This window comes from Sabethes cyaneus, chromosome 3, assembly GCF_943734655.1.
Source record: "Sabethes cyaneus chromosome 3, idSabCyanKW18_F2, whole genome shotgun sequence".
Lineage (NCBI taxonomy): Eukaryota > Metazoa > Arthropoda > Insecta > Diptera > Culicidae > Sabethes > Sabethes cyaneus.
In genome coordinates this window covers 9,017,600-9,032,366 of record NC_071355.1, presented here as the reverse complement: position 1 = coordinate 9,032,366, position 14,767 = coordinate 9,017,600, and the positions used below count along the sequence as shown (strand labels likewise).

General features: G+C 43.0%; 1 protein-coding gene across 1 annotated transcript in view; it reads left to right on the top strand.

The window, feature by feature from the left end:
* LOC128739256 (neural cell adhesion molecule 2) overlaps positions 1 to 14,767 on the top strand; it is a 148,829-nt gene that overhangs the window by 120,413 nt on the left and 13,649 nt on the right. The window contains exons 12-16 of the mRNA XM_053834733.1: positions 679 to 770; positions 881 to 1,001; positions 1,065 to 1,286; positions 13,709 to 13,821; positions 14,594 to 14,695. Of these exons, the coding sequence (XP_053690708.1) occupies positions 679 to 770; positions 881 to 1,001; positions 1,065 to 1,286; positions 13,709 to 13,821; positions 14,594 to 14,695 (650 nt within the window). The remainder of the gene's footprint in view (positions 1 to 678; positions 771 to 880; positions 1,002 to 1,064; positions 1,287 to 13,708; positions 13,822 to 14,593; positions 14,696 to 14,767) is intronic.

Genomic DNA, 14,767 nt, shown 5'->3' with positions numbered 1-14,767 from the left:
ACTAAATACGCTCGAATCAATTAGTTTCGAAAGCATCGAACCGAACCATTGTGCAACTCTTCCTCGTAACATATCATTCGTTCGGCCGCAAACCACAATGAGTGAATTCCAAAAACCGATGTTTTAGATACTTCCATCCAATTACCGACTCATTCTGACGTGAAAGCCGAAGCACAATGCTTTTTCAGCGCCCCACAAAAAACAACCCGCATGCAGGACCAACAAAAACCAAACACTCGAAACAGCCTTCCACCATAAAAGCATCAAACACATTGCCGCATTTTTTATCAAACAAAAAGTACGAAAATAAAACCGATACACATCTCATAGGAATTCGGTGTTGAGAGGGAGACTGAGGGTAACGGGAACCCGGGAACGAAGGGAGGAAAATGGTCGAGAATTTCCATCCACTTCGCTGACCCCAATCTCATCAGCAATCGACCGGCTGACATTCATTTCCATCCACTCGAGCGTAATTTCCCCAACCAAAGCGAACCGAACCAAACCAAACCAACAATCCTCGCTGGAAACGATGTAGCAACACATCACATCCCGTCATTACAGAATAATACCGTTCCGAACACCGGCTCATATAGAATGCATTTAATATCCTGATCTTTCTCCGTTTTCATCTGTGTCTGTCTCTCTCTCTGTCTCGTTTTCGTTTCCCGGGCGCAGATCCGCCGGTTTGCAAATCCGAGACACAAATAATACGTGCCGCTGTTAAGCAAACAGTTAACATCACTTGCGATATCGACGCTAATCCGATGGTAATTTATTTATTCGCATTAAATGTTCGTAAATTGCTGAACCATTAATACTAAATCGAGCACCGCTCGTTCGTTCGTTCATTCGTTCCTTTCATTTCCCGATCCGACAGCCCAACCTGCTCTTCCGGTGGCAGTTTAATAACTCACTGGAAAGCCTGCAGGAGCTGCCCCCGTATACGAACGCCGAATCGGAATCGCATCATCAGCTGGCGCAGGCCGAATCCGAGCTGGGTGCCCACGGAGACCGTCCGCATCACCATCACCATTCGTCGTCCCCATCGTCATCGTCATCAGCGCCATCATCTTCGATTGGCAATCACCTAATCGGACCCAACCTGGAGGAAATGGTACGCCGGAAGTTAGAACGGCAGCAGCAGCCCTCGAAGCCGGCCCTGGTCGACGGGCAACTGTACCTGTACCGGATCGAGTCATTCACCAACTTCGGAACGATCACCTGTACGGCCACTAACACCTACGGTCAGAGTGGCCACTGCCTCTATCACATCCTAGTGGCAGGTGAGTGTCTACCTATATCTCCGTGTGTGTGTGTGTGTGTATGTGTGATTTTAGCTTTCCTCCTACGGGACCATTTAGCGATAATTGGTGAGCGAAGTGAAGCGAAGTGCGAATGGATAACTGGCCGGCCAGCTGGCCGTTTTACGGATTTCCACGTTCGCCTTCTAGCAGCCAGCCGGTCTACAACACAGCTGTGCGCTGCTGTGTATCCCTTCTAAATGATAAATGTTTGCCGGCAAATAAAGCCGTCAATTCTAGCCTGTACGTTCCCAGTTGGCTTGTTTTCAATCCGGCGAATTATTAGCATTCAACTTGTGTTTCGCTGTTGCAATGAGCGAAATTAAAGCGAAATATTCCGTAATTAATTTTGAAACCCCAACATAGCCTTTGGACCATCCCGCAAACCTTATCTTATTTCCCAAACTTGCGTGTCGGGTATTATACCAAAAAATCTAAAAACGTGAGCATCACGATATGGTTAGATTTTAATCGTTAGATTTTAGGCACTTATGGCTTAGGGATTTCCAGATCGATTTTCAATATTTTTGTACCAGTAGAAAAAAAAATTCTCTGCGTATCGATTTCAATAGAGGAAACTAGGGATTTTTAAGTGCTCCCCAAAATTGCAAAATGTCATAATGCCTAGCCTAGAAAAATAGGTGTTTTACTAGCAGCTGCAAACAAACGTGCATTTGATGAAAAGTAAATTAGTTTTCTGGCTTTTAAAAAATTAACTGAAATCTGTGGAGTCATTTTCTCCACATTATCATCATAATAAAAGGAAAAGTCTACAGAATTTGAATCAGTTTTCCCCAACCCCCCAGCACGTCATCATTTTTCTGTGACAAAAAAAACCTAAACGCTCAAAGCACTGGGCGGGAAATCACTTCATAGAAATTCTATAGAGCGGTCTTTGTCGTTCTTCGTTCAGCATCGATGGGCCCATCAACATGGTACTAGTGGTACTATCAAATTATATATAAGAGTGTATTGATGACATACGACCAGTTTACCCAGCCAGCCGATCAGCCCTAAAATATATTCCGCGTTTATTTTACTAGCCTAGAAAAGACTGGAATTTCTCGGTTCAAAGTTCCTGGCGGACAGACATGGATACTTAAAGACTTTCCATATTATATTATTTATCCTATATGTCCCGTTTGTCTCAGCTTTCCTAGCTGTCATGTTTCTATCATCTATCTCGTTAGTCCCATCTGTCTCGTCTGTCCTATCGATCCTGTCTGTCTGCCCTGTCTGTCCCGTCTGTCCAATCCACCCTGTCTGTCCTATCTGTCCTGTCTGTCCTGTCTGTCCTGTCTGTCCTGTGTATCCTGTGTGTCCTGTGTGTCCTGTGTGTCCTGTGTGTCCTGTCTGTCCTGTCTGTCCTGTCTGTCCTGTCTGTCCTGTCTGTCCTGTCTGTCCTGTCTGTCTCGTCTGTCTCGTCTGTCCCGTCTGTCCCGTCTGTCCCGTCTGTCCCGTCTGTCCCGTCTGTCCCGTCTGTCCGGTCTGTCCCGTCTGTCCCGTCTGTCCCGTCTGTCCCGTATGTCCCGTCTGGCCCGTCTGTCCCGTCTGTCCCGTCTGTCCCGTCTGTCCCGTCTGTCCCGTCTGTCCCGTCTGTCCCGTCTGTCCCGTCTGTCCCGTCTGTCCCGTCTGTCCCGTCTGTCCCGTCTGTCTCGTCTGTCCCGTCTGTCCCGTCTGTCCCGTCTGTTCCGTCTGTCCCGTCTGTCTCGTCTGTCCCGTCTGTCCCGCGTGTCCCGCCTGTCCCGTCTGTCCTGCCTATCCCGTCTGTCCCGTCTGTCCTGTCTGTCCTGTCTGTACTGTCTGTCCTATCTGTCTGTTGCATTTGTCTGTCCCAGCTACATATGTGACCGATCTATCTGTTCCATTTGTTGTTCAATCTGTTTTTTTACTGTCTGTCTCATGTGTCTGTCCCATCTGTCTGTCTCTACTTTTATTTTTTATAGTGGTTTTAACCCAATGGATCATTCACCAAACATCTGTCTAATCTATTTGACCCATCTGTTTCATCTATCTGTCCCTTATGTCTTCCCAATCTGTTTGTCCCATGGATCTACCTCACCGGTCTATCTCATCTATCGGTCCCATTTGTCTGCCCAATCTGTTTGTCCTGTTTATCTTTCAGTCTACCTTTCGTAATCGTCTGTTCCATGTATCTGTCTCTTCTGGCCGTCTCGTTCTTCTTTGCCAGCTTTCTTTTTAATTCGTCTGTCTGTACCATGTGTTTGTCCCCTTTGCTAGAGCCATCTGTCTGTTCCTTTTATCTAGCTCATCTATCTGCCGCATTTGTCTGTCCATGCCCAATCTGGCCTTTTTCCGTTGGCTTCGAGGTATGACGCTGGTCTAATAAGCCAGTCGTCGTATGTTCGAATCTCAACTGGGAGAGGCTGTTAGAGTCAACAGGATCGTAGCAACTGACCCTACAATTGTCCTGCACTCTAACAGCTGGCTGCGAAGTCTGTCATATAAAAATAGAAGGTCAAATTTCGATAACGGAATTAGCACCCAGGCTTTGCTTCGTATGTCCCATTTGTCTGTCCTATCTCCTAGTCTAGTTTATATAACCCATCTATCTGACGCATGTGTTTATTCCATTTGCTTATCTCAACTGTCTGTCTCATTTATCTGTTCATCCGTCTGACTCACTTGCCTGTCCTAGCTGCCTGTTGCATTTGTGTGTCCCATCTAACTGTCCCATTTGTCTTTTCAATCTGTTGTTCTGGATTGTCTGTCCCATGTATCTGTCCCATCTGTCTGTCACAAGTCTGTCTAATCGGTTTGACCCATTTGTTTGTCGCACAAACCTGTCCCCTATGTTTGTCCCATCCGTCTGTCCCATGTATTTATCTCATCTGTCTGACTCATCTTTCTGTCCCATTTGTTTAACCCATCTTTCTTTCTAATTTGTCTGCCTGTGTCATGTGTTTGTCCTCTCTGTTTGCCCCATCTGTTTGGTTCATTTACCTGACTCATCTATCTGTCCCATTAGTCTGTCCAATCTGGCTTTCTGAACTGTCTGCCCCTCATGTCTAACTCTTTTTCTGTCCCATCTGTCTTTCTAATCTATCCGTATGATCTGTTTGTCTCATGTCCACCCCAACTTTTTGTACCAGATTTTTGTTTGTCTGCTTGTCCTTTATGGTTTCAAAAATTGGGAATACGAGGATACGGGTATATGGGTATTCGAGAAAAGATTTCTGAGGTCTAAGTTTAAAAGCAGTTTACAAATTCAAAATTCTCTTGTTTTTGATATGCGAATTTTTAAGGAATTATATTTTAAATGCCGTCCCACTTGGCCCTGAGGGTGTGGATGCTTATGTCCATAGGATCACTGGTCACCGCATTTCCTAATTAGCGGACCTGAATACGCGCCGGTCGAATTAAATCGAATTCAACGGACAATCTGGGTGTCTGATAAGTCTGACTGATTATACATTGTCAAATCTGTCTATTTATCCAATCTGTCCTTGTTAGGTCTGTATGTTTGTCCAGACTGCCTGTTCGTCCAGTCTGTCTGTCTGTGCAATCTGTCTGATAGTCTAATTTGTCTATACAGTAATGTTCCGATTTTGTCAGCACCCGATTTTGTCTATCCCCGATTTCATCAGCTTTTACCCCGATTTTGTCAGCGTATAAATTTTGTTTAATTTTTGTGCTTTTAAACATAATTTATAAAAATTTTCAGCCATCTCGAAACTATTTTGATTCTCTGAGGAGTTTTTGAAAAAATGATGCCTTCTTGCGAGTAATTCGGGGTCAAAATTAGGGTATTTTTATAGTAAAAGCTCTATAGTTCCTAAACAAGCAAAAATAGAGGTAGACTATGTTCAGCAGGGTTGTGTATTTTTACTATTTGTACAACAGAAAAAAGTTATACAACAACTACAAAAACAGCTAAAATAGAAAAACTGATTTTAACGATTTTTCATTTATGAGAAATAAGATTTTTCTATTTTTGCTGAAGAGATAGAAGGTTACTATCTTCAGCAAAATTTCTTGTAATAATATGCAGTAAAACTTTGCAGAACACATAAATGTGTTATATTGAAACTGAAGAAAAATAAAAATTTTATTGTACTTTTAGGGGGATTAATCAAAATTTTAATTCCGCTGGACGATAGAACTTTTAATTTTAAGAAACTCTTCCAAATGTTCCATAAACATAAAACCAAGTTTTCCTGCTCAAAGCTAATGCGCACCAAAAAAGGTTCTGGACCAGTGTGCCGTGCCCGGTTTATTGAGCTCTCGGTGGACCAATTGAGGGTTAAAATTTAATTTTTAGTAGAAGTCTTCGATATTGCAAGGTCTTGAGTCTTGAATTTTGAAAAAATTTCCAAAAAATTTTTTCCGATTCTGTCAGTTTCCCCATTTTGTCAGGCCAAAATTCAACATGGGGCTGACAAAATCGGAACATTACTGTATTGCAAGTTTTTCCTATCTGTCGAGTCCGTCTATCTGACTATCTATAGTCTGTTTGTCTGTCCAATATGTGTGACTGTCCAGTTAGTCTGTTCAATCTTCAGTACGTCTTTCTGCCCAGTCTGTCTATTTGTCCAATTTGTCCGTCTGTTCAGTCTGTCCAGTATATCCAGCTATCCTGTAAGCCTACTTGTCCAGTCTGTATGTGTATCCGAACTGCCTGTTGTAAAATATTACTCGCAACTCGCACTCGCAACTCCGTCCGATCGTCAACGTTGGTGTTCCCAAACTGAATCGACCGTTACGACTTACCTCATCTCAAGTCGTTTCGTAATCTATACTTCTCGCTCACTCATATAGCTTCACTCTTTCATGAAGCTTTAGTGTATACGATTACTGCGATCTACTCATTTCATTTCGATACTTACCCAGCCATAGAGTAACACTTTTCAATCCGTTACATCCTTCCCTATTTTTAGTTTTTTTTTTATTGGGAATATTATCTTAATGAAAACATGATTTATTTATCAACAGTTAAACTATAAAATCGTCAAATTTAGCCGGTCGTCTGCTAGTACGTTTTGCAGGTGTTACTGTGTCCTCTGATGAATTATTTTGACCCGCAACGTCTTTTGCCTCTCCGATGATCACGGTTCCCGGAACTGTAGCGATTATCTCCGCCGATGATATCTCTGCGTCTTTGAGCTTTTTCAGATGTGAACTGTTCCGTTTATATATTTTACCTGTCTCCATTGATCTTACCGTAATCTCTCCTCCTTTAACGTCTGTAATCTCAAACTCTTCAGATCTGAAGTTGGGCTGATGTGACCCAGTTCTCAAGTTCCGCATTAAGACCACGTCTCCCTTCACCAGTTTATGATTTTCCGCCCGTCGGATACCGTCAGCCCTTATCTTGTGTTGTTCCGTCCTTTCCATGTCTTTGTCTCCGCATGACTCCCATTTTAAACTTGGTGCTTGATGAATCGATGGCATGCGATTGCGTATCTCTCGCCCGAACATCATTTGTCCTGGAGAAATCCCGGTTGTTTCCTGCGGTGTAGAGTGGTATAACGTTAAATACTCATAGATGTCCGTCTTCCAATCTGTCCCCTGGATGTAACTGATTTTTAAACGCTTACTAATATTTCGCATTTGTCTCTCCACCGCACCATTTTGCTCCGGCCAATATGGTGTAGAGAGATTCAAATGGATCCCGTAGCTTATACAAAAATTACGGAATTCGGCTGCCTTGAACTGTGGTCCATTGTCTGCAGTAATTGATCGTGGTAAACCAAAACAGCTAAACATTCGCAGTAGTGCTCCGATCACTTTTTGCGTAGTCGCCAGTTTCATTGGTTCTACCTGTACAAATCGGGTTGTATAGCAAACGACGACTAGCAACGATACGTCTTCGGGGAGACCTTCTTTAAAATCGATTGCCAGGTCTTGCCAGGGCATTGTCGGAAGACGGCGAATCATACGATTGGGTTTCTCTGGTAGTGCCGTCATTTTACATGGTTTACAAAATCGGATAGCGGTAGCGACCTGCCTATCCATGAAGGGAAACCATACTTTCAATCGTAGCATGGCTTTCATGGAAGTTCCACCCTGTTGCCCCAAATGAGCCAAATTTATAAATTTTTCTCTGAGTTGCTTAGGGATAACAATTCTGTCACCTCGCAATATCAACTCCCCATAGAGCGTTAGGTCTTCTCTGATCGTTTTCGTTCTGAACTCCTTTGGTACATCGTCCCAGGTTCCTGAGAATATCGCTTCTTTTACTTTCTGCAAATCATCATCCCGCAAGGTTTCGGTTTCAAGTTCTTCGATAGACAATACATTGGGTTTTTTCTCATGCGCTAACCATCCAATGATGTCAGAACCCGCATCAACATCTTTTAATCCTTGAGAAAGCCGGGAGAGCGAATCAGCGAGATTGCAGTCCCCTGGTTCATATCTAACTGTGAAATCAAAACTTTGCAATCGCAGAATCCATCTTTCTATACGTGCTGATGGTTTCGACTTCACTCTGTTGAAAAGGTATTCCAAAGGCTTGCAATCTGTTATAAGTGTGAAATGCTTTGGCCCAGATCATCGCATAGCATTCTTTTTCCGTTTGGCAGTATTTTTTCTCGAAATTTGCCAAACTTTTTGATATGCAGGATATCGTTCGGGAGATGCCGTCTTTAACTTGGATCAAAATAGCACCTAAGCGGTAAGGACTGGCGTCAGTAACCAGTATGGTCTCATCTTCCGGATCAAAGAATCCTAGAGAATCTACTCTGCCAAGCATTTTCTTGAGCACTTCAAGTTCTCGACTGTGTGCTTCAGTCCACACGAATGAACTGTCCTTGTTTTGCAGGGTTCTTATACGAGCGGTCATTGTCAAGAGATTCGGAATGAACTTCCCTACAAAATTGATTAACCCTAAAAGAGATCGTAATTCAGAAACAGATGATGGTGCTTGTAGTTCTAAGATTGCTTTTATCTTGTCATCCGTTGGTCGGATACCATCGACGGACACAATGTGTCCTAAGAATATTACGGATGACACCCCGAAAACCGACTTTTGCATATTAACCTTCATGTTCATCTTCTTAATCTGGTCAAGAACTTCTTGCGAAGACTGATCATGTTCTTCTGCAGTTTCGCCATAGATTAAGATGTCGTCCATGTAGATAATCAGACCTCTAATCCCTCTAAATAATTTTTCCATTTCTCGCTGGAAAAGTTCAGGTGCCGACTTTATCCCGAACATCAATCTACAGAACCTGTAAACGCCACTCCTTGCGACAAACGTGGTAATATTCCTACTATTGGGTTCGAGCTCGAAGTGATAGTACGCGGTTTCAAGATCAATTTTGGATAATTTCTCAACCTTTTTGATTCTTGACATAGCATCGTCTATACTCGGCATTGGATAGTTCTCTCGCTTCACTGCTACGTTGGCCGCTCGCATATCCACGCACAACCGAATTCTCCCATCGGATTTTCTCACTGGAACTAGTGGTGACACCCATGTAATGGGAGCTTCCACTCGTTCGATGATTTGCTTCTCCAATAGCTCTTGAATCGTTTGTTCCACGTCCGCTTCCATGGACATGGGAAATCTCCGAGCTGCTTGAACGACTGGTGTTGCTGTTTCGTCAACTTGGATCGACAAACGTACATCCGGTATCTTAGGAAATTGGGTTTCGCATGTTACTACATCCGTTGTGTGCTCTACTGACAATATTTTATTTACATTGTACCCGATTTTTAATATTCCCAATGCAAAAGCTGTTCCTTTACTTAGCAAGCTAACTTGCCCTTGAGGTGCAACCAAAATATGCGACCAAATTCCTGTGGCTTCACCAGGAATTTTTACTTCGGTTTCGAAAATTGTACAAAAGAATATGTCCCGATTAGATGCAAACGCTTTAAGTTTCATTTCTCCGCTCTCCGGTTTTCTTTCGTTCAGGATCTGAGCCCCTTGATTTTTCAATTTCTCAAACGTCTTATTGTCGATGATGTTAGCTGGTGATCCCGATCTCGATGACCATTTTGATAATCACTCCACTAATCTCCAGCTCCAGTACTTCATTGAGATCGTCGGTGGCCTTCACAAAAAATATTCCCTTTTCTGTTTCCGTGATGTGATTTACGATTGCGTGAACGCGTTTTGCGCCATCTGAGTTTCTGTTCCCGGATTCGTTATGTTTCCGTTTTCGGCAGCAAATCTTAAAATGACCTCTCGATCGACAGCCATAGCATTCAACATTCTTCGCTGGACATTTGTCCGATTCCTTAGCCAAATGGCCAGGCTTGTTGCAGTTATAGCCTTTTCTTGAGCCTTCCCATGATCTGCCGGGCGCTCTTTTGAACGCGATCTTACCAACAACGTTTTGAACCAATGAACCGTCGTCAAAGGAAGTTGATGGTCTTTCGTATTCCTCCGTTTGCTTTTGAACTTCTTCGATTGTTTTTCCCAGACTAACTACTTCAGCTAGTGTCAAATCCTCTGTCAACAGCTTCTTCCTCAAGTCGGTCGATCTACAGCCTTCAATAATTTGATCGACGATCATATCGTCTGCATCAATAAATAAACATCGGTTTGCCTGTTCACGCAACCGAAATACATACTCCTCAAACGGCTCTGGCATGTTCTGCCGTATCGATCGCAAAAGATGCCGTTCAAATCTTTTTCTTAGAAGGGGGGCAAAGTACGCATCAAGAGATAAAATGATTGATTCATACTTGAGGACCACAATCTGTTCGCTCTCATCGACATCTTTGTGAACTTCCCATTTCTCGACTTTATCATAATATGACTGGAGGTCTATACCACCCAACACCAATAATAAGTTGCATTTTTCTTCGTCGTCTTCAACCTTGTTTGCTCGCAAAAATCGATCCAAAGCTTTCTTCCATTTTATCCAATCATTTCTGGGATCTGTGCCCACCTTGAACGGTGGCATTGCCGCTGCATCTACAATCGAAATAAACAATGTTACGACTGCCGATAACATGCCCGAATATAACTGTTTCGTCCGTTGAAACTATCCTGGTTTGCCTGACTGTCAACCAATGTCATTTCGTTGCTTCAAAAAATAGATCGTTTTCTCTAACACGAACACCATCCAATCATACACGACTCTTTTACAAAGCTACTTAAATAGCATCCGAACCACCACATGAAGCATCCATTTTTTGTCCAGAGCTCAAAAACACATCGGTAGTCTCACATCAGGCGCTCTTACCTAACCTCGATGCCTATACCTATCATGGAGCCGAGCACCAGTAATGATTTCCTTGTGTTCTTGCCTTTGCACGAAGCAACCTTTCCATGCCAAAATATATATACCACTACCACGAAGCAACAACTAGCACGTTGGCTGAGCCCGAGCACGAAGCATACTTTTTCTTCCGCACGAAGCGATCTCTCATTCTGTTTTCAATAAGCCTCCTCTTCCAACACGAATCAACATTTTCATGGAATATAAAGCACGGAAAAATATAAAGCACGAAGCAACAACCAGCGCGCATCGGCTGAGCCCGAGCACGAAGCACACTTTTTTTCCTCCTCTCTACCAGCACGAAGCCTTTTTTCAACACGTAGCCAAACGCCATGCAATAACGCCATATTCCTTCGAAAAACCAGCAATCGTTTCTCACCACATTTTTTCAAAGTCAACTTACCAATTTTAATCATCGTCGCCATTGTAAAATATTACTCGCAACTCGCACTCGCAACTCCGTCCGATCGTCAACGTTGGTGTTCCCAAACTGAATCGACCGTTACGACTAACCTCATCTCAAGTCGTTTCGTAATCTATACTTCTCGCTCACTCATATAGCTTCACTCTTTCATGAAGCTTTAGTGTATACGATTACTGCGATCTACTCATTTCATTTCGATACTTACCCAGCCATAGAGTAACACTTTTCAATCCGTTACACCTGTCAAGTTTTCCTGTCTTTCTGTCCAGTCTGTCTGTTTATCCAATTTGTCTTTATCTTTAACCTCTCTTTAACCAGTCTGTCTGTCTGTCCAGTTTGTTCTGTCTGTCGAATTCATCTGTTTGTCCAGTTTGTCTGTCTGTCCAGTCGGTCTATCTATCTACTCTGTCCGTCTATCCAGACTGTTTGTTTACTTAGTCTTTTCTGTCTGGAGGCTGTCTATCTGTCCAGTTGGTCAGTCTGTCTGGTCTGCCAGTTTTCTCAATCTGCCTCTCTGTCCGGCCTGTCCATCTGTCCAGTCCATCCGTCTGTCCAGTCTGTTTGTTTGTTCACTCTGGTTGTCTGTCCAGATTGTCAGATCAGATTGTCCAATCTATCTATCTGTCCAGTCTGTCCGCCTCTCCAGTTTGTCTGCCTACTCCAGCCTGACCTGGCTGTCGAGTCGTTCTGTCTGTCCAGCCGGTCTATCTGTCCAGTCTGTTGGTATGTCCAGTCTACCTCTCAGTCCAGTTGGTTCAGTCTATTCAGTTTGCCTGTTCGTTGAATATGTCCTAATTCTGTCTATCCAAGTTCGTTCGCCTTAAATCACCGTACAATTGTTTAATGCCGGCTCCGGCTAGAGTGAACGCAGACCCAGATCTACTGATGAAGATCGAAAAAATTGACCTCGACATCTAGTATGAGAAAGCATCAGACGATAACTGGAGTTGGAATAGTTGGCAACTAAGCTAGAGGATACTGTTCATCCCAATTATCGTCCCAAGACGTCCTAAGTATGTCTATATTTCCCATCTATCCTGTCTGTTCTAGCTGTCCCTCTGTCTGCTGTCCACTGTAGCATAACTGAAGCAAAGTAATTAAGAGAAAGACGGGAAGGGGAAGTTCTCGGGCACGGGTAGTGTTCCTGTGCTATCAATTTTTCTCATTGGTTTGGTTGAATTGATCGACTGAAATTAATTATCTAGTTTTAGTAGTTTTGATTTACAAATTCGATATAGGCATACATTAAATGCCACAGAATTTATGTAAATTTGAATTACTTTTTGACAGTTTTGAACAAACCTGCGATCTGTTAGAGTTGATTCATTCGCGACTAATAAAAACAATCGAGCTTGTAGCCAAAATGCTTCAGATACAGCTTTGTTAAGATACAATTTGTGCCGGCCATGCATATACAAGACCAACATCAAATTAATTAATTATTAAATTTCTCGGATATATTCTGTTTTACAAAGGTCACATCGAGGCATAATTCAAAAAGAGAACAATTCTGGATACGGAGATACCTTCCGGATAACTTAACAGATTGCCTTTTTTATTTTTTATCTTAAAAAAGCAAAGTCCAGATTTTTGTTCGAAAGACTTCCCAACCAACTGCTAGTGTACAGAAAAATTGTAGGGCTAAATAGGGCCTCAAGCCGATTAACAATCTCTCCCAGTCGAGATTCGAACATACAACGACTGGCTTAGTAGACCAATGTCGTACCTAGAAACCTAGAGCCCTCAGCATGCTTCGTATATTCCAACAACAAAATTTAGTAAGCTCTGCTTGACATTACAGCATTGCAAAGTAAATCAGTTCATCACATATCCATATTTATTCAGTTTTGATGACACACTTGCTTCCATCCGAACTACGAACCGACTGATTCGTCATCTCAACCAGCTTGGTTCTATCTAATTCTATTCAAATATGAATTTGAGTTTTCCTTCTGCTTCTGAAAGTTTTTAGAATGGAATGAAATTGCAATTAAGTGTGTTGTAGTGCTGATAGAAACTGCAATTTTCGCAGTAACAGAGTACGACAAATTTGAAAGTAATAAACCTAAACCAATAAAAAAGAATGTTTAAACAACGTTCATCAGAACTGTTTTCTTTTGCTTGCCAGTAGATTGTATTCAACAAAGGCTAGCTTTATTTATTGAAAGAAATTTATTAACAGGGAGTCGATTTATTCTTCGAAGGTTCGAATCCTCTTACCAAAGCATAAAATAATGAGTCTCATATGCACCATCAGGCCACCGTCAGATGCTCACGTTTTTTTTCTCGCAAAACTCAACATGTCCCATTCAACCATTATCCGCACCGACAACGGCTACATTTCGAAACTTTTTAAATAAACCTTAACCAATCTAAAACCTTTTAAGGGATTTCCACCAACGTCACTCGCATCAGACCGACCGGAAACTATTGCTTCATCGTTTTCGACTTCCACACGCTTCCACCTCTAGAGTGGAAGGATGCTGTTCGTCCGGGCAGACAAGTTTGCCAACTCTCAGTCACTTCGCGCTAATTGAATCCCGCTTTAAATCGGTCAACTCGGCACGTTTCGCTGGCAACCTAAAAGCACCATTCGTACGTGCTCACTTCAACCACTCCGGCGATCTCCGCCGAGAAAAGCTCTCCACCAGCCATCAGACCCGTGCGACCGCGTCGTGGCGATGCCGGCGACGGCAGCGGCGGCGGCGGCCCGATCGGAGGCAAAGCAGTCCTTAAAATTCATTATTAATATTTCCAACACCATCTTCTTTCCCGGCCATTCGCAGATGTACCTGATCCAATTAAAAGTTGCACAATATCAAATGTGACCGCTTATACGGTGCACGTGTCATGCACCGCCGGCAAGGATGGAGGCATTCCGCAGCAGTTTCACGTTGACGTAAGTGATCATCCAACTTTTCCGTTTTTCCGTTTGCCATTCATGAGCTGGCATTCAGCGAGTAGTGACGACGGGAGCTTTTCCACTTGTGAACGTACTGCGCGTATTGAGGAAAAGCAAAAAAAAGAGGAACAGAACAACATCCGACGACGACGGAGACGATGACGAGGACAGGATGGACTTTTTCACTCACCAACATAACAGCGCGGGCACACCATAAGTTCCGCAGTTAGTCAGCGGATCGCGCTTTTTTTCTGCATCGAACCAAACAACGCCGGAACGTTTGGCATTTGCCATGTTATTATTTTTACAACTGCGTTTTTTTTTCTTCCTCAACTCAACTCATGTATTTTTCGAACCTGTTTGCGCTTCGTTTACTTTTCTCTCGGTTCATCCATCCGTGAATTTTTCCGCGTGTGGTTGAGCGTTTTCATTTTATTTTACACGATTGTTAACAACTAACTATGACACAGACATTGTCTAGTCCCCATAGTTAGAACGGTGTTCGTCCGGCACCGATGGAACATCATTAGCTCATTTGACCGACACGATAAAAGCTCAGACGCAAGAAAACTCTGCTCGTTACCTAACAAACTTATCCTCATGAAATCTACACTTGCAGGTACAAGAGCGCACCGACACTTTTTATGACCAATACTGAAAAAAGACCATCCTTTCGTCGGATTAGATTAAAAAGTTCGATGCTATACAGATGAGCTTCTCAGCTTCTAACTTTCATCTTCTCTCACACAAACCAAAAAACTACCCACAGATTTTTGACGAGCACACCAAAAAGCTTCTCTTCAGTATCACGTTCCACGGGCCGGAGATGCTGCTGAAAAAACTTCCCAGCGACACGAAATTCATCATCAAGGTAGGTGCAAAGTTCCGTTCCGTTCCGTTTCCAATTTCATCAGCCAGACTGCGCCAGCGAGCGAGCGACAGT